The sequence below is a fragment of the Heteronotia binoei genome, chromosome 2 (genome assembly GCF_032191835.1).
Source record: "Heteronotia binoei isolate CCM8104 ecotype False Entrance Well chromosome 2, APGP_CSIRO_Hbin_v1, whole genome shotgun sequence".
Classification (NCBI taxonomy): Eukaryota; Metazoa; Chordata; class Lepidosauria; order Squamata; family Gekkonidae; genus Heteronotia; species Heteronotia binoei.
Genome location: NC_083224.1, coordinates 170,238,419 through 170,258,603, shown reverse-complemented (window position 1 = coordinate 170,258,603; position 20,185 = coordinate 170,238,419). Strand labels below are relative to the sequence as shown.

General features: G+C 42.5%; 1 protein-coding gene across 1 annotated transcript in view; it reads left to right on the top strand.

Annotated features, from left to right (window-relative positions):
• LAMC2 (laminin subunit gamma 2) overlaps positions 1 to 20,185 on the top strand; it is an 83,256-nt gene that overhangs the window by 24,123 nt on the left and 38,948 nt on the right. Inside the window, exons 3-5 of the mRNA XM_060232416.1 lie at positions 9,443 to 9,575; positions 10,990 to 11,088; positions 13,448 to 13,584. Of these exons, the coding sequence (XP_060088399.1) occupies positions 9,443 to 9,575; positions 10,990 to 11,088; positions 13,448 to 13,584 (369 nt within the window). The remainder of the gene's footprint in view (positions 1 to 9,442; positions 9,576 to 10,989; positions 11,089 to 13,447; positions 13,585 to 20,185) is intronic.

The window sequence follows — 20,185 nt, the reverse complement described above, 5'->3', positions numbered from 1 at the left end:
AACACAGCCAGAAATGTGAGAGCAATTTGTATACAGTCTAGGGTGGTTAGGTCCCCTCCTGACCACCAATTGTGGGCAGGGGTGACAAGGGAAGTAACTCCACGCATTATATGCCACCTTCTCTCTCTCATGCAGAATGGAGAAAGGGGCTTGCTCTCTCTGAACTGATTTTGTCCTTGCTTTGTCCTGCCTCCCTTCAATATTTGTTGTACTGCTCCCATTGTTATGCAGTGCTTCTTTAAAAGCCATCTAAAATAGCAATTGACAAAAAAAAAAACAGCTCATGGACTAATATGCTGATGGCAACAACACCTTGTTGGGTGTTGTTAGGTGTGTTTTTACTGCCTCTGCTATTCCTCCACCAGTTGTGGTTATGTGAAAACTTGCTGTCATTAAAATGCTGTGGGCTTACAGTGTTATCATCACTACTGCTAATTACCTCGGCTTTTCTAGGTGATGTAAACGCTCTGAAAGGATTCAGTATCACTGCTGTTAATCAAAGCCAAAAGGAAGGGAAGAAGGAACACATCTCACTCAAGGCAGTTTTCTAACATGGTGGCACTTCTTTGAGCTTCAGCCTGAAAGAGCTGTGTGAAAGGACTGCACAATTCAGTCATAAAAGTTGGCTTCATGTTAATGTCTGATAGCTGCTCCAAATGCCTCCTTTATCAAACTGCCAGGTCTATGTTGGAAAATGCCTGGAGACTTTGGGGGTGGATCTGGGAAGGGGCAGGGTTTGGGGAGGGGAGGGGTCTCAGCATGGTACAGCACCACAGAGTCCACCCTCCAGAGCAGCCATTTTATCCAGGGGACCTGATCTCTGCCAGCTGGAGATCAGTTGTAAAAGTAGGAGATCTCCAGGCCCCACCTGGAGGCTGGCAATCCTAACCACCAGGCCTGGAGTCTCTACAGTTGCCAGCTCTTGGTTAGGAAATTCCTGCAGATTTTTTTTTTTGGGGGGGAGCCTGAGGAGGGCAGTGTTTTATTCTTCATAGATCTGGTATTACACAATGTTTGTGTGTGTGAGAGAGAAATGAGGTACCTTCACTGGTAGGACTAAAACATCTCCCTTCTTGCCTGTCCCACTCAATGTACTTCCTACAATCATAATAGCCCAATCTGTTTGATACTCCAGTATTGCTGGAGTTCATATCAGCTAACAACTGAAGTTAGGGTTGCCAACCTCCAGGTGGGGCCTGGAGATATCCTGTGTTTACACCTAATCTCCAGCTGGCAGAGATCAGCTCCCCTCCAAAAATGGCTGCTTTGAAGGGTGGACTCTGTGGTATTGTACCATGCTGAGGCACAGGACTTTTTTTGTAGCAGGAACTCCTTTGCATATTAGGCCATATCCCTCTTATATAGCCAATCCTCCAAGAGCTTACATGACTCTTATTATGGGGCCTACTGTAAGCTCTTGGAGGATTAGCTACATCAGGGGTGTGTGGCCTAACATGCAACGGAGTTCCTGCTACAAAAAAAGCCCTGCTGAGGCCCCTCCCCGAACCCTGCCCTCTCCCGGATCCACCCCCAAAGTCTTCAAGTATTTTTCAACACAGATCTGGCAACCCTAACTGAAGTCTGTAACAGCCCCCAATAGCTAAGCACAGAGCAAGTGACATCCACGAATAGCAGCCCATAATCTCATTTTAAAACAATACATGGGAGGCTAAGATGTTTCTACAAGAGCAAGTGAAGATGTGGTGAGGCAGATACAGGGAGCTAAACATGGAATGAGAGGAGACATGCATTAAGATCACTACTCTTAATTTCACTTGTTTCCATAAGGCTACCAGCAGAATTGTTATAAGCATAAGATGGAATGTTTAATGTGCATTTCGGCAAGTTCTCCGGAGGAAGCGTGGGATAGAAATGTGATATATAAATATAACCAAGCCTACTTCAAAGAAGTGGCAAGCCATGGATCTTTGGTGTTTTCCCTTGTCCTTTGAGATTTAATTGTACTTCTTAAATCATTCCCATATTACATTTTAAGCTGCCTTTAGGACATTGTTTTCCAAATTTATAACAGCTGAGAGGAAGCACATTTGTTTCCTTGACTAAAATTAAAGGCCCACTATACTCTTACAAGCAAAATCATTTATATTTAGACTGGAAGAATTATTCTCAAAGAAGGCCATCCCTGGTGCTTATGAGAAATTGATATGGGCATATCTCCAGGTTGGAAGGAAACAATTTTGAAGCAGTGCCCATGTGGAGACTCAATGGGTAGCCGCTAGAAGTTTAGGTAATTCTGCTGCATTTCTGCATCAAGTACACTTGTGTTATTCAATCACTTGTAATGCAAGCAGACAGCAGAATTATCCACCTCTTGAATAGGCTAATCAGCAGGAGGAAGGCTGATAGGACTGATTCACACAGAGACCATGGCAATGGGGGGGTTCTTTGGAGTTCACCATATCCTTTAATTATTTAATGCAGGGGTCATTATGTAGAAAAAGAGGTGCCGGAGCTCATTAGCACAACTTGTTTGCAAAACTTACATGCATATGCCACACACCCCTTACATTACTGGAAGGTGTATTAAATTATATCAGTTCAGCATCTACCTTAAAATGCTTCTGGAATTGTAATTGTCATTTTTTTTTTAATTTTTTATTGTTATATATTCCAACACCAATCCACCTCTGTGAGAGTCCCAGGCCATAGATACATTATAATATTCCATAAATTTATAACTATTAACATTTCATCCAAATACAACTCCATCACTCTATTTAAACATCTTATCCATTCATTTTCTTATTAACCAACCAATCGTCTTAAATTGTTTAAACTTTTCCAAATATCTCACCATCTTCCTAAACCACCCCTCCTCCTGTTCCCTAACCTTTAATCCGTTCATTCTTCGTATCTTCATCATTAAATACTCCAAAATAATTATATAATTCATTTTATCCCTCCAGTGATTAATTGTCAATTCCTCAGCTTCTTTCCAATTCCTTGCTATCACTTGTCTTGCTGCTACTAACATCAAATTAATCCATTTACTATCCTCTTTTGATCTTAATCCCACACCATCCAAATTAATAATTGCCATTGCTTTAGATATACTTATTTTCCATCCCATAATCTTTGTCATCTCTATGCCAACCTGCAACCAGAATTTTTTCACTAAGGGACAATCCCACCACATGTGACTGAAAGTTCCAATTTCTCCACATTTCCTCCAACAATTTTTACTCCCTGATTTAGAGATATAATACATCTTAATGGGTGTATAATACCATTTCTGTATCATCTTCAATCCCTGCTCCTGCACTAACCTAGATGTTGTAACAAAGGGAGGTAATCTAAACATCCTCTCCCAATCTTCATTTAAAATTTTATCTCCAATATCTGTTTCCCAATGTTCCTTCAAAAATTCTCTCGGGGATTTCCCTGTACCTAATAAAATCTTATACAATTTTGAAACTATTTTTGACTTATCTTCGCTATACTCTTTCACCAAGTTTTCAAAGGGAGTATTAATTCTTTTACCAATATTTTTAAGTTCTTCCTCCTTCAGCAATGAGGAGATTTGACTTTTTAACAACCAATTAATATTATTCAAAATATTATACTCCTCTTTCTTCACCCTATCAGTACCCCAAACCTCTTTCAATTCTCGAATCGTAATCCTCTTCAGTTTATCTCCTACTTCCTTTGACAGCGATCCCTTTAATGGAGCAAATTTATCATAATACCACATTTTAGTAATAGATGATATCTCCGGAGCAAGTTCTTTTTTCCACTTCCCCCATACCCTACTGGGCCCTATAAAGGTTGATAATTTATCACCTATCTTCTTCCTCCTTTTCGTTCTCTCAAATAAACTTTCCTTTCCTCCTACTACCTCTAAATTTTCCTTTTCTATCCCGTTCAGCTCTTCTCCTAATTCTCCCTCCAACCAAATCATTAAGTGCCTTAATTGATATGCATCATAATAGTAAATTATATTGGGAATCCCCCATCCCCCATCTTTAATACCATAATATCTATACCTATTAGCTGTCCTTGGTTTCTTTGATGCAAAAACAAATCTATCTATATCTCCTTGCCATCTCTTCAGTACGTATTCTGGTATATGCCAAGGCAATACATAAAATAAATAAGTCAACCTAGGAACTAGAAACATTTTAACCATAGCATTCCTTGTACTAATTGACTCTTTCCTCTTCCTCCAGTCTCTCATTTTAACTTGAATTCCACTCCAGATTCTTTTATAATTATACTCAAATATTTTTTTAATATTCCTAGGAATATTAACCCCTAAATATTTCACCATTTTATTTGCTATGGGAATACCCAAAATTTTTGAAGCTGCTAATTGTAACCCTGGTTTTACATTAACACACATCTTCGAAGATTTTGAAAAATTCACTTTTAACCCTGACACTTCCTCAAATTCCTGTAGTATCTTTTTTAAAGGTGCCACTGCGGGCTCCACATCCTTAATTGTCACCATCATGTCATCTGCATACATTGTTAAGAGATTCCCATCTATTTTCCCTTTCCCTGGAACTTCAAAGCCTATAATTCTTTTGTCCTTTTTTAATTTGCAGGGGAAAGGCAATGTTAAAAAAAGAAAGGCAGAGAAATTTAAAAGAGTGTGCGGGAAATTTGGTCTGCTAGAATTATGGATGGAAATGTTTCCTAATGATGATGTGTATTCTTTTTACTCTGCCGTGCATGGAACTTATTCAAGATTGGATGGAATCCTAGTCTCTCAAGAAATGAGGAATTGGGTTAAAGATATGGAGATTGGGATGATTAAGATTACTGATCATGCCCCTGTTTCAGCCTTTTTGCAAATAGGTCATTGTAATAGATCTTATAATTGGAAGTTTAATCCATGGTTAGTGGCAGATGAAGAAAGTAAGTGTAATATTAAAAATGCAATGGAAAGATATTTTGAGGAGAATAGGAAATCAGATACTTCATTAACAATAATATGGGAAGCAATGAAAGCCACTATTAGAGGTGTGTGTATACAGAATTTGGTGAGATTGAAGAAAGGTAAAGATAGGAAAATTAAAGAAGTAGAAGAAGAAGTTAGAGTATTGGAGGAGAAATTTAGGAAATCTAAGAAGAAGGAGGATAAAGAACAAGTAGTTAGGAAAAGGGAAGAGTTGAATGTATTGGATGTTAATAGGACTACGTTAAAATTATGGTATAACAGACAGAAGTATTATGAGTTTGAAGGGAAAGGAGGAAGAATTTTAGCAAATAAAATTAAGAATTTTCAGGTTAGGAAAAATATTAAGGCAATCAGGAACGATATAGGGTTTTTGGAAACTGAACCTAAAATGATACTGGAGAATTTTATAGAATTTTATAATAAATTGTACGCAAACAAAGGGATTAAAAAGGAAGATATAGAAAAATTCTGTGAGGGGTTGGAATTTTTAGAATTAAGTGAAGATAGTAGGAAAGAATTAGATAAGGATATAACGGAAGAAGAAGTTAAGGTGGCTATAGATTCTATGAATATGCAATCTGCACCTGGACTGGATGGTTTTAATGCGGTATTTTATAAGCATTTTAAGGATATATTGGTGCCTCATGTGACTGAATTGTTTCAAGGAATTTTGGATGGATCTCCTACACCGCCTACATGGTTGGAGTCGAGATTGGTGTTAATTCCGAAACCTGGGAAAGATCAGACTTTAAGGGATTCTTATAGGCCAATTGCAATTACCAATATGGATTATCGAATATTTGCAAAGGTTATGGTAATGAGACTTAAAAAATGTATAGCACAATTGATAGGGAAAGAGCAATTTGGGTTTATGCCTCAAAAGTATTTAGTAGAGGCAGTTAGGAAGGTGATGGGTATGGTTTATTTAGCTAAAAATAAGGATTTGCCGCTTACGCTTTTGGCGTTGGATATTTATAAGGCCTTTGATTCTGTGGATTGGACATACATGAAGATCATATTTCAAAAGTATAGGATTGGGGAGAAATTTCAAAATATGATTGAGGCAATATATTCTAAATCTAAGGCGTTGATAGGAGTTGGTGGATCAGTAGAGGGTTATGTTCAGGTAATGAGTGGTACGAAGCAGGGATGCCCTTTATCCCCTATGTTATTTATTTTAGCATTGGAACCGTAATTGTCATAATTACTCCCATCATACTTTTAAAATTACTTTAAATTACACTCCCACTGCTTTGAGAAATGGGAGACCTCTGGCTACCTTACTCCCATCCGACTTTTTAAATTACTTTCTCCTATGTGGCCACAGTGGCATGATGAAGATTTCCATCTGTCTGCTGTATATGTTTTGGTTATTTTCCCATTTTTTTTTGTGTGTGGGGGGGGGAATATTAGAAAGTTTGTCAAATCTTAAAGTTCAGCAAAATTCTCACAGGGGGTTTGAACAATGGAGCCCAGAAGCAATTATTTGGAGGGGCCTGGGGGGCGGGGGTAAGAAAGAAAGAGCACAATAAAATTTAGATGTTCCAGAGCTCCACTCCTGTGAGCTCCTGCCCAAAATGAGGCCTGATTTAATGTATCCATTTCCCAAGGTACACCAGTGTGCCCTGGCATACATTTAGGGAATCACTGCCTTAGGCATGAAAATGAGACATGAGAGCACAAACCTTGTCTAATCAGGAAAAAAAAGGAAGTGGCCCTGAATGATATAATCTTTTCCAGGCTTCCCACATTAAACGTTATGCATGACCACATTGCCCAGGGTTAGGCTGCTTGCTCTATGATTCATGCAGATTCACCAGCCCATTAGAAATGAGAACAGCAATTTGACAAAAGACGATCAGGCCTGGAATCCAAGGAGCGTACTGAAGTACGTTACAGATGTGAACTCAGTTATCCTTATGACAACTTCATAAGTCAAGCCAATGTTATTTTATCCCCTTGTTGCAGGTAGAAGGCTGAGGTTAAGAGGGGATTATAGCATGCCTGAGTTTATAGCTAGATTCTTGAACCAAAGGAGTCATGGCTTTATCACTCAGTTACTACCGGTATACTCTGTGTGTATGCTAGGTTTCTGCAAATGTACTGCAAGATTTTTGTAGTGTGGGAATTTGGTGAGCAATAAACAAGCAAGTGAAGTGTGTGTGTGTTTTGAATTGCACAAAATGCTTTATTTATGGTCCGCACACATATATCCCATTTAGGGTTGCCAAGTCCAATTCAAGAAATATCTAGGGACTTTGGGGGTGGAGCCAGGAGACTTTGGGGGTGGGGAGGAGACATGGGGGCGGAGCCAGGAGCAAGGGTGTGACAAGCATAATTGAACTCCAAGAGAGTTCTAGCCATCACATTTAAAGGAACAGCACACCTTTTAAAATGCCTTCCTTCCATAGAAAATAATGAAGGATAGGGGCACCTTCTTTTGGGGCTCATAGAATTGGACCCCCTGGCCCATTCCTTTTGAAACTTGGGAGGTATTTTGGGGAGCGGCACTAGATGCTATACTGAAAATTTGGCGCCTCTATCTCAAAAAACAGCCCCCCCCAGAGCCCCCAATACCCGCAGATCAATTCCCCATCATTCCCTATGGGACTTGTTCATGGAGGTGCATAATGGCTTTGGGGGCAGGGCTTCCCCCGCCGGCCAGCTGGCTTGGGGAGGGGGGAAGCCTGTAAAACCGGGGGATCCCCCGCTGGGCCCTGGGGATTGGGAAGCCTAATCCCATTACTTTTCTTACTGAAAAATATGTTTCTGATTGCTTTGTCAGAACCGCGCAATTGTAGAGGGATGCTGCACAATTGTAGGGGGATCAGCAGATCTATTTAGTCCCATATATTTTCAGTAGGGGCTGTCTGAGTGATTCTGGGACCCTGGACAAAAGTCCAGGATGGAATCCCAGAATCTATGTCAACCCACCACCACATACCCTGCCAGAGCAAAACAAGGGTCATGCATGAGGTAGATAAGAGTTGCCACCACTCCAGCAAGCCTGAGGCTCAGATGAGGCAGGTGCAAGTAGCAGCAGGAGCCTGGTCTTTCAGTTGGTGCTCTGGGCACCTCCCAGTATGGGGATCTGGGGGAGTTGTCCCCATTGCCCATTGGGTAAAGCTACTCATGATTTTCAGAGGTGAGGGAAAGTGCTATCAACTCACAGCTGACTTATGGCAATCACATAGGGTTTTCGAGGCAAAAGATGTTCAGAGGTGGTTTGCCATTGCCTGCTTCTGTGTTGCGACTTGGACTATCCAAATACTAACCAGAGCCAACTCTTCTTAGCTTCCAAAATCTGATGAGATGGGGCTAGCATGGACTGTCCAGATCATGGCATTTTCAGACATCTTCAGAATCACTGGAGTGAGCAATGGGTTACCTGGAGGGCTTTTTTGTAGCAGGAACTCCTTTGCATATTAGGCCGCACACCCCTGATGTAGCCAATCCTCCAACAGCTTACGGTAAGCCCTGTAATAAGAGTCCTGTAAACTCTTGGAGGATTGGCTACATCAGGGGTGTGTGACCTAATATGCAAAGAAATTCCTGCTACAAAAAAAAGACCTGGTTACCTGGCCAACCATGAATGAGTATTCGCTGGTATTTGCAAACTAGTGGTGATGCTTTTTAAGGAGAGTGACAACGATCTCAGCTGATAATCTACCTTCAGAAAATTTTCTGTGGTGCAGTTGTGTAAGCTGTACGATTTCCTAGGTGCATGTAGTTGCTTTCTTTTGGCAAAGAACCAAACAACCTGCTTCAGAAACCTCAAAGCCTGTTAACTCTACACTTACACTGTTTTCTTCCCTCTTCCGCTTCCTGCATGTGTCTTTATTCAGTCCTTTTCAGAAGGTTTGAACTGCTCTTACTTTAAGGCACCCTAATGACATAGCAAGACCAGATTGCATCAGATTTAAAATGAAGAAGCACTTCATTACAGAGCATAACAGTTTGTATAATAAAGCAGCATGGCTGTAAAAGCATTAGAACAGCACTAGCTGACAGTACACTCCTAAGCAGAGCTATACCCTTCTATGCCCAATGACTTCGATAGACTTAGATAGGTGTAACTATGCTCAAGATTGCAGTGTGGGTGTCACTGGAATTTTGATAAACCTGATGAGAATTTGAAATAATGTCTCCTGCAGCCAATGGAATGTGCAGGGATTCTAAAACTGGACCATTACCCAGATGTGGGTCAGACTCCTGGGCCAGGACTCAGGAGTAAAAACTCTGGAACCCTCTTCCCAGCGGTAAGAACAGGAGAAGAGTGGGTGGAGTTGCTGCATTCCCTCCTCCTTCACCCAGAACCATAATTCATTTCTCCAGGTTGGGTTTGCTCTTAGCTATCAGCAGTTCAGGATGCAATAGGATGTACCTTATGTCTGCCACCAGCTGGATTTGCACTGCTGGTGGCATGGTGGATTCATAAAGGTAGAAGTTTAAAAATGGATTGCGCTTTAAAAAAGCTTTGAGAAGCATTGCCCAAACTGCTTTCTCTACTTTTTCTTTAAGGTTCTGTTAGTGCTCAGTGTGATAACCATGGACGGTGCCAATGCAAACGTGGTGTGACGGGTGACAAATGTGACCGATGCCAACATGGGTTCCACTCTTCAGCAAATGGCTGCACAGCCAATGGGCAAATGTCGTGAGTACCAATGGTATTGGTGGAGTTCTTAATCACTCAGTGCTATCTTCAGATTTTATCATACTTTGCCTCAGTATAAGCCCTAGCTACTCAAACTGCATATCATGTAGTAGGAAGACATCTACTTTTATGTAGATATGGAGGCTTGTTTTTCTCTCCCTAATATGGGAGCAAATTCAGTCATGCACTGCAGCTCTTCACAGTTGCTGCCACCACTAGTCTGAGGACTAGTTACAAACGGTACAGATTGTTTGGAAGACAGTAGATTGTACTGGGTTGGGTTTTTTTGCAATTATAGAGGAGTTATGTCAGAATGCTTCTCTATTTAGAAGAACTCACTGCACTTAATCTAAACCCAGTTTCAGATCCTCAGTCTACTATGGAAGCTTCCTGGGTGACCTTGAGCCAGTCACAAGCTCTCAAGCTAACCAACCTCACAAGGTTGTTGTGAGGATAAAACAGAGTAGAGGAGAATGGTGTTAGTGCCTTTGGGTCTCCATTGGGAAGAAAGGCAGACTATAAAAGAAGAAGATGACGATGATGACAATGACAATTATATTGGATTTATATCCTGCCCTTTACTCTGAATCTCAGAGTGGTCACAATCTTCTTTACCTTTCTTCCTCACAACAAACACCCTGTGAGATAGTTGGGGCTGAGAGAGCTCTAACAGCAACTGCCTTTCAAGGATAACTCCTGAGAGAGCTATGGCTGACCCAAGACCATTCCTGCAGCTGCAAGTGGAGGAGTAAGGAATCAAACCTGATTCTCCCAGATAAGAGTCCACACACTTAACCACTACACCAAACTGGCTTTCAATGTAAACAAATCAATAAAGTAGTTTTCTTTGCACAGTTTTTATTTGGGAGGGGGTTCACTATTTCACCCCTCCCCCAACCTGTAGGATAAAGGATTAGTTTGTAAGTGGTCTGTTGACTGTGTTGTGTGGCTTTATGAGTGCTGTTTGAGAAGAAAGATTGTTTGTACTGTTCCCTCCCAGGTATGAAACCCTGTCACTTTTGGGATAAGAGTGCTTCCACTCCTTTCTTCCTTCAGAAACAGAAGTCTTTGTTCAGGAACTTTTGCTACATGACCATAATATGAACAATTCTCTCGCAGTTCCCTGACAAAACAGCCAACTGATACCTGGGATTAAAACTGGGTGATACCATGGGTAGCTTGTTCACACAATGACCTCTGCAAAGAACCAGCACCTTGGATAGAAGTATTTTCTGCTGAGTGGATGGGCCAGCTATGCATAGCATCTCCTGTGTTCTCTGCATTACCAGTATACAACTAGAATGGATTGCTGAAATCAGCTAAGCTGTATTGCCTCCTGTGTTGAAATATTTACCTATTACTCTCAATGAGAATGGAGTCAAGTTTCAAAATTACTGTACTGTGTTTTTCTCAGGATATCCCAATGTGACTGTGATCCAGCCGGCAGCACAGATCAGTGTATTTCAGGTCGCTGCGTCTGCAAGGAGGCTGTTACAGGAGACCGCTGCAACCAGTACGTATAGCTATCAGCAGAGTACAACCCTTAAGGGTTATTGTTATGGTCAGATATATAATTGTCAAGGAACCCGGCTGGTGGCTAACCCTGGTCCGTTCACTCTGCACAGGGATCCACCAACATGTAACTTTTTGTTAATAAGCAGAGCTATATGGATTGCCTCAACTTGGATAGTCCAGGCTAATCTGCTCTTGTCAGATTTCGGAAGCTAAGCAGGTTTGACCCCAGTTAGTATTTGGATGGGAGACCTCCAAGGCTGCTGTGCAGAGCCAGGTAATGACAAGCCACCTCTGAACATCTCTTGCCTTGAAAATGCTGTGGTGTCACTATAAGTTGGTGGTGACTTAATGGCAAAAAGCAACATGTTGACTGCCACGTGTCCTGTGGATTCATCATGAAAGCATGAAATCTGATAACTGCTATGGAATTTTGGAATGCTGAGAGCTTCAGTTTCCACTGAGGGAGAAGCATAATAATTGGAAATAGTTAATAGTAGAGATGTGAGGCAGCTGTGGAGTTTTTCAACCTCCCAGGGGACAGTCAAAATGAACCCAGAAGGGGTTTGTCATTCTTATCTATCATGCTGTGCATTTACACTTTTATCACATCATTGGCTGGCTGGCTCAAGGCAACACTCCATAAAATGCTTTGGGGATGAACTGAACAACACACGATGGAGGAGGCCAAGGGAACTCAGCACAAGGCTGCCATTTTGGATGGAAGTCCTGTGTTTCTGATGAAGTGTGGAATCATAGAGTTGGAAGGGACCTCTAGGGTCATCTAGTCCGACCCCCTGCAGAAACCCATGGGGAGGGGGTTGCTGCTGTTGCCACTTGGGCATTTGCTTAGTGACAAACTTGGTTCTGCTATCACACGGTGTAGGAAATGCCCCTTAGTCCAATTTATTGCCAGCCCAGCCAGTGGCCTAATACAGGATGTCCTAAACCATTCTTGACAAATTCTTGCCTGACTTTAAAAACTACCCTCTAAGAAGGGTATTTCTATTCCCTCCCTAGGCATCCTGTTTCATTGCTAAGTTTTCATGCTGTAAATTGAAAGAAGCTACAGAGGAAGCCAGGCACATCTGCCTGCTAAACACTTACGTCAACAATAGGGTTCCCCCCCAGGCTGTGTTGCTCGTCAGAGATAGACCCACCATTGCAAGCATTCAGGAGAGAGCTTGTTCTAATTACAGCTTGTTGGGAGCTATGCCATGTCAGGGTAGGTGAAAGCTATATGGCAAGATCCACCCCAGACCTATACGTTTCATTCTAAAGGTACATTCCGTACTTTTGAAACTAGATGTCACACCCTTTTGTGGGATGTGGAGAGGTGGAGGGCTCATGAAGAGTCTGTCCTTTCTGCAGAGATTTGCACACTGCAGTCACGGGGCCTGTAGGTATTCGGTCCCATCAGTTCTTTACAGTCCTCTGACACATTTATTGCAAAGGTCTCTGAAATGGTATGGTGATTTGTTATGCTGTGGAGAATAGTATATAACTTTTGCAGCACATCTTGAGCAAACTCTTGAGTCCCAAGTCTTTTTTATTATTATTAAAGCAAAGTATAAGAATAGAGCTTCTCTGTTTTGATTCAGAAAAGGCTCTCTGATTATGGATATTGTTGAAGTAGGCTTGGAAAATGACTTCCCCCTTCCCCAGATTTATCACTTGCAATGTAAAAAGATGTTATGCGCAGGGCTTTTTTTTGTAGCAGGAAGTCCTTTGCATATTAGGCCACATACCCCTGATGTAGCCAGTCTTCCAAGAGCTTACAGGGCTCTTCTTACAGCGCCTACTGTAAGTTCCAGGAAAATTGGTTACATCAGGGGGTGTGGCGTAATATACAAAGGAGTTCCTGCTACAAAAAAAGCCTGGGTTATGCGCATGCACTGAATTCAGTTTAAACCTATTTTTAGTCTTTGAAACAAAGCATAATTCTTAGACAGTTACCCTCCAAATAGTGTATTTATGACTTCATGAAATAGTGGGCAAGTTCAGGAACCCTCCAGACCCACAAGTGGAGGGAGTTTAGTGGTGGCAAAGCACTGCAACCCAAGACATGTTCAATCAAATTCCAGGAACCTTCCCAGCCCCAAATACTTCATTATGTCCTCTGTTTTTTTTCTTCCTGTGTTTTTGTTTTCTTGACCTTCTCTGCTTATGGCAAGGCAGCAAAAAGCATTCTTCCTAGAAGCCTCAGTGTTAGAGACATTTATGTCGTTCAAATGTTTTTGACATGGAGGTTGCTTGGGGGAATATGTTTTGCCTCCTTAATGGAAACAGAAAAGGTGCAATGCAGAGCACACAAAAGAACAATCACACGTTGTCTTGCTTGCCTTCTTTCTCTCTAACAGATGCAAGCAGGGCTATTATAACCTGGATTCAAGAAATCCAGAAGGCTGTTCTCAGTGTTTCTGTTACGGACACTCAGCTACATGTTCCAGTGCAGAAAATTACAGCATCCATAAAATCACCTCTTCCTTTCAGCAAGGTAAAAATCTTCATAGTGGTTTGGTTTTCCTTTTTTGGGTGTGGGTCTTTGCAGGGCTAACTGCAGGCACTATGCAGATTCATTTCACAAAAACCTCGATGCTGATTTTTTAAAGTAAAAAAATGAAAAGCAGCTTCATAAAAGAGAAATTCAGAGCAGATAAGCAAGTGCTTACTACTTTCTTCACTCACGATTTGTCTATTCCAGGTTTGACTCTTCGCCAGCCGTTTATAAGGCTTAAAATGTATCTTTCCTGAGTATGTGGGAGGGAGGGAAATATTTCAAGCAGAGAAATGGCTGGTGGGGAAAAGGTTAAGCATCTCCCACACGAATTATTCTAAATCCTCTCTTCTAAACCTGCTTTCTTTTTAAAAATCAAATAGCTTCAGGTCTTTGTACCACACATTTGTGTGTACTCTGTAGTTTGGCCCTTAGGTTAAGTAGAAATCTGTTAGAAATACAGAACATGTCACTCAGTCTGTCATTTTAGAAGGAGCCTCCTGGACTGTTCTAGACCACTTCCTGCTCTACTGAGATGGAGGAAAGCCAGGACTGGCTGAAGAAGATGAAGACTGTAGATTTATATCCCTCCCTTCTCTCTGAATCAGAGTCTCAGAGCAGTTTACAATCTCCTTTATCATCTTCCCCCACAACAGACACCCTGTGAGGTGGGTGGGGCTGAGAGAGCTCTCACAGAAGCTGCCCTTTCAAGGAAAGCTTTGTGAGACCTATGGCTGACCCAAGGCTATTCCAGCAGCTGCAAGTGGAGGAGTGGGGAAGCAAAGCCGGTTCTCCCAGATAAGAGTCCACACACTTAACCACTCCTTTGGTGAAGAAAGAAATGGGCACCACAGCCGGAATCATTGCATGTGCAGGCATCAGATTGGGGTGCACTGTCTTACACCACAGAGATGCAGGAAAAGTGATCTCTGTAATCTGGAGATCTTTGGTAATTCTGGGAGAGCTCCTAGGTCCACTTGCCCATTTATAGTAGAAGACTTCCAGGTAATTGTGGCCCCTGCCCAATGCCCAGTCAAATGGTGTGTGTGTTCATCCTTGCACGATAACACAATTTCTGGCATGATCTGGGAGTGACGGCATCATACCAGGGGTGACATTCTAGCCAAAAACTCTATGAGAGCATTGCCCTGTTGCTTCCGGTTTGTTCTAGAAGTTGTGTCATCACAAAGAGGTCAACAATATGCCCCATCTCTGTAAGCTCCTGCTTGCCCACCCTGATCTGGATAGCCCAGGCAAGCCCGTTCTCATCAGATCTTGGAAGCTAAGCAGGGTCAACTCTGGTTAGTACTTGGATGGGAGACCTCCTTGAAATACCCAGTTTTGAGGACAAGGGCAGGCTCTATTCAGCCACCTCTCAGAATATCCTCCAGGCCCCTAGTAGGGGTCAGACACCAGAGGTCAACATGACTTCCAGGTACAGGTGCGCGTGCACACACACAGACACACAAAGTAATTTCCTGCCTGCCCCCATTTCCCATCAGTTGGCCATGTCTCACATAGGTCTGACAGAGTAAAGTTTAACCAGGCCCTTGGCAAGAAGGGTCACACTAAGTGACTTTGTTTGCAACCGCCTCTTCTCACAATGCGCCACATTGCTGTTAAAGCAGCCGTGCAGTTACATTTTCATTCCTCCAGCATATTTTGCATAACATTCCCTCCTGTTGTTTACATGGATTTTACTTGAAGTGCTCTTCAAGGTTCAGTTATGTTTTCAAGGCTCCCTGTGATTTTTGAGACACACCTACCTGGAGTGTGTGAGGGAGCGTTAATGGCTGTGATTTCTTTGAAGCAAAAGCAGCCAACCATAGTTAGGGCTTTGTACTGATTTTATTACCGACTGAGGAGTCTGAGCAGATGGTTGCATTTGTTAATAAATTGGGACTGGAGATTTTAAAAATCATTTGCAGTTCTTCTGAAATTGCCTCTAAGGATTTAGCTAGAAGTAAATAACAGCAGACACATTTGTGTATTCATGATTCTTGTCCTGTTTACATATAAAGTGGGAGTAAGAGATGGGTCTGATTTTTATATAAAAAGTGGGATATGCCAGAAGGGATCCATCCCCTCCCTAACCTCCCAGTGGTCACTTAAAATGCAATCCTAAACAGCAGGGGTAGCCAAAGTTGCTTAATGTTAGAGCCACACAGAATAAACACCAGATATTTGAAAGCCGCAAGACATAAACTTCAGATGTTTGAGAGCCGGAAGAAAGGAAGGAAAATAGATGTGGGAGGGAGGGGAGGTGGAAAGAAAGCAACTTTAATTTTAAATGCAACTTTAATTTTGAATCCATTCTCTAAGCCAGTAGCTGGCTAGGTGAATTGATTTAAAGAGATAAATGCCTTCCTTAAGTCAGCTGACAGGGTGATGGGGGTTTTGAGAGCCACACAATATATGTGAAAGGGCCACATGTGGCTCCCAAGCCATAGTTTGGCCACCCCTGCTAAACAGAGTTATAGCCTTCTAAGACTACTAATTTCCATAAATGTATAAGGGTGTAACAGACAGGGGTGCCACCTCCAAGAGGGACCTGGGAATCCTCTGGAATTGCACCTCATCTCCAGACTACAGAGATCAGATCCCCCTGAAGAAAATGAATGCTTTGGAGGGTGGACTCTATGGCATTGTACCCTCTGTCTTCCCCAGGCTCCATCCCCAAATCTCCAGGACCTGGATCTGGCAACCCTACCCCCCAAACCCCTGCCAGTGGTCAGGAAGAACTTGGCAACTCTTGTTTATGGCAACACCAATAAGTGTTTTTGACTAGTATGGCTCACACCTGGGGTTGGAGACAGACTAGGGAGGAAGCAACTGGAATGACAGAAAGCAAGAAAGTAAGCCAGGGAATTCAGCTCATGGTGTGGTGACCAATTTCTCACTAGCATTGCTCCACCCCCAGGCTTCTGTTTTCCCCAGCACAAGTGATTGATTTCCCACAAGTTGCTCTGTGGGCACATTTTGACATGCTGCTCCCTTCAGTTCCCCTTGTGGCTTTGTGATGCTGTCTTTTAAGGATTAAGAAACCACAAGGAGAACTGGAAGGAGCTGTGCATCAAAATGCTCCTGTGAAGCAACTGGTGGGAAATCGATTGCACTGGGCAGGGGCGGGGAGGACAGAAACCTGTGGGTTGAACAATGCTAGGGAGAAATCAGTATTAGATAGATACAACTCTCCAATTTACATATGGAACAAACTGGCAATTTATTTATCTAGAGGCTTTGTACACTGCCTCTCCAGCAAAGTGCTTGAGATGGATATATATATATATATAGACTAGCCACGTGGTGCAGAGTGTTAAAGCTGCAGAACTGCAGTCCTAAACTCTGCTCACAACCTGAGTCTGATCCCCGGCAGAAGCTGGGTTTTCAGGTAGCCGGCTCGAGGTTGACTCAGCCTTCCATCCTTCCGAGGTCGGTCAAATGAGTACCCAGCTTGCTGGTGGGAAAGTGTAAAAGACTGGGGAAGGCAATGGCAAACCACCCCATAAAAAGTCTGCCGTGAAAACGTTGTGAAAGCAACGTCACCCCAGAGTCGAAAAAATGATTGGAGAGAGAGAGAGACAAAGAGAGTGTTTAGGAACATTCCTTTATATTTAACAGAAGGAACTGGCAATCTGGTGACTTCCCCATTGATTCTATGACCATAGTTTGTTCTAGAAAAAGGCTTAAAGTAGGGTTTCCAACTTTAGGTTGGAAAACTCCTGGGGGTCTGGTGTGTAGAACCTGTTGGCGATGGAGTTTGGGGAGGAGAGGGACCTCATTGAGGTATAATGACTTTCAAATCTGCTATTTTCTCCAAGCAAGCTGATGTTTGCAGTCTGGAGTTGAGTTATAATTCCAGGAGGTCTCCAGGCCCCACAGGAAGGTTGGCAACACTAGCATACAGGCTTCTGTACTGAATGATTTAGTTGCTCTTCATATTAAAGTGTTTTTAAGCCATTCCTCATTCTAATAGCCTTAACTGTGGACTCGGAAACACTGCATGTGCCAAAACAGACAGACTGCTTGAAGTGGCTCACAGTATAAATAAAAAATCAAAAGTAAAGCAAGCTAGCCAAGCCATGGTAGCTGCTGTCACATCCAGTTTGATCCCCGTCTAGCAGGAAAGATGTCCGCTTAGAAGTTTCTTTGAAAGACCTCAGAGATGACGCAAGCATGTCTGATTCACAGAAGTTCTTCCAGGGAGGGTATTTCCCTTTGCTCTGATTCTTAGGAAGACAAACCCAGTTACCATCAAAGAATACCATATAAGGTGATGATGGAAGCAGCTGAATTTTACCTACTTTTATAGAAGGTAGTGCTTTGGCCCTGTATGTACACAAGGCCAGGGACTTTTCTGAGGGCCAAACATCACATGTTCTCCACAGAGACAGGCAGTCATATTCCAGCTACCAGTTCATGCAGAGATCTCCATCTAAAAGTCTGTAGGGACCTGATTCTGGTCAGGACCATGGCATGGTGGGTGGGGGAGAGAGCAACTCCTGCTCCCTGCTATTTTCCTGACCTCAAATGGCATCAGGAGCTATTATTTGCCCCATTATGGCTGCACATGCACTGATACTTGTGCATGCAGCCCTACAGTGGGACAAATAACATCCCACTGGTGCTGTTTGGGGTAAAAAAATGGTGCAAAGAGGAGGAAGGCAGAAGTCCTTTTTCCTGCCATGCTGTGGTCCTGATCAGAATCAGGCCCCTGCAGCACTTCTTAAGGGAGTTCTCTGTGGGGACTGAGAGATGGCGTATGGCTGCTGTGAAAAACATGTGCTAAATGTTTGGACCTCAGTAACAGACTGTACAATCTTTAATGCAAGAGTTCCCCTCAAAATAAATCTCCAGTTAAAGGAGTCATTAGTGTCTATAAAAGGGACTTGCATTCTTATAAAAATGAAGCCCAGTTGTTTAGTAAGCAGTGGGACCTGTGTTTATTAGTGATTTCATATGGCCAGTACTAGACAAAATTGCTTCAGTCTAGACTGGAAACTAAGGAAAAGGGTACAACTGGCCTCCTACAGACATGGATGCATTTCCAGGTGTTTATTCAATAGAACTGATGCTTACCTTGGCTAGCGATTCTTGGCACGTCTCTGCACCACTAAGGTTTGACTGCTGTTCTTTTAGAACTGTCAAGTGGTTGGTGGTGAGAAATCATTATATGAAAGTAGAAGGCAAATGGATTTGGGGTGCTGTGGATGCATAAATACTTACCAATACAGGATCAAAATTGCCAGTTTGCAGTGTGCAATCAGCAGAATCAAGTGGAAAAGGTTTGTCCAGGCTAGAGAAAAGCAACATTTTTTAGATGGATAAAGGCATTCTTTCCCATGGTGTACGCACATCTCTTTTGTTGTGCCATTGTCTTCTAGTTCTATAGGATTTGCAGGTTTGCAAATCACTATAAAAACCTGTCAATGTAAGACAATAGTTGGATAAATATGGAGACACCCTGGATAATAATGCCTTTGGCTGTTTCTGCCTGGAGGTTTTTCATAGTTGCAGCAATTCTAGTCCTGTCTTGGCTAACAAGGGTGAAAAATTGGAATACCCTGTGTCATGTGGATTCTCTGTTGCAAATGTGAATTGAGAAACAATTGCATGGACAATATGACCACTATGGAACCTTCCTCTTGTGTGGAATCAGCCTTCATGGGTGCTTTCATACGGCTCCTGTTTGCAAATGAATTTTGCTATTCTTACATGGTAAAAATCCATTTGCAAAGCATATTGTTTAGTGTGTGTGAATGCACCCTATCACATCATCATGCTGAAAAGCTATCTTTTTCGAGCCTTGAAATGCTCCTTGTCACTCTGCAGGTGAGAGATTGCATATTTAAAGTTATCTTGTTTGTTTTTTAAAAACCACCCTTCTTGCATATACCAAGGAGAGCCAGTTTGGTATAGTGGTTAAGTGTTCAGACTCTTATCTGGGAGAACTGGGTTTGATTCCCCATTCCTCCACTTGCAGCTGCTGGAATGGCCTTGGGTCAACCATAGCTCTTGCAGGAGTTGTCCTTGAACGGGCAGCTGCTGTAAGAGCTCTCTCAGTCCCACCCACCTCACAGGGTGTCTGTTGGGGTGGGGGAGGTGAAGGAGATTGTGACCACTCTGGGATTCAGAGTATAGGGTGGGATATAAATCCAATATCATCATCTTCTAATAGGAAATAAGCATACCAAGGAATTATTTTCCATGCAATATTAGTTTTCTGTATATGGGAAATAGACTTTTTACATAGGGCAACATTCAACATCTGCATCCTGAAGTAGTATAGTTCCAGGGAAACTTTGCCACTGGATTGTGCTGGCTGATGAAACTTCCTCTTATTATACAATACAGCTTTCATGGAGGTGCCTTTTTGTCCTCAGCATTGTCTTTACCTTGAGTCAAAATAAGTATAAGATCCGGGCCCTACCTGGCTTATTAGCCTTCCGTAGGGCCTGTAAAACGGAGCTGTTCTGCCAGGCTTTTAGCTGAGGCTGTGGGTGTCTATTTTTGACCTGGTTGGCCTCCTCGGCCAGCACCGCCGTCTGTGCTAGGAATTGGAATAACAACTGTCATCCCTATGAGATATCATGAGGTGAGA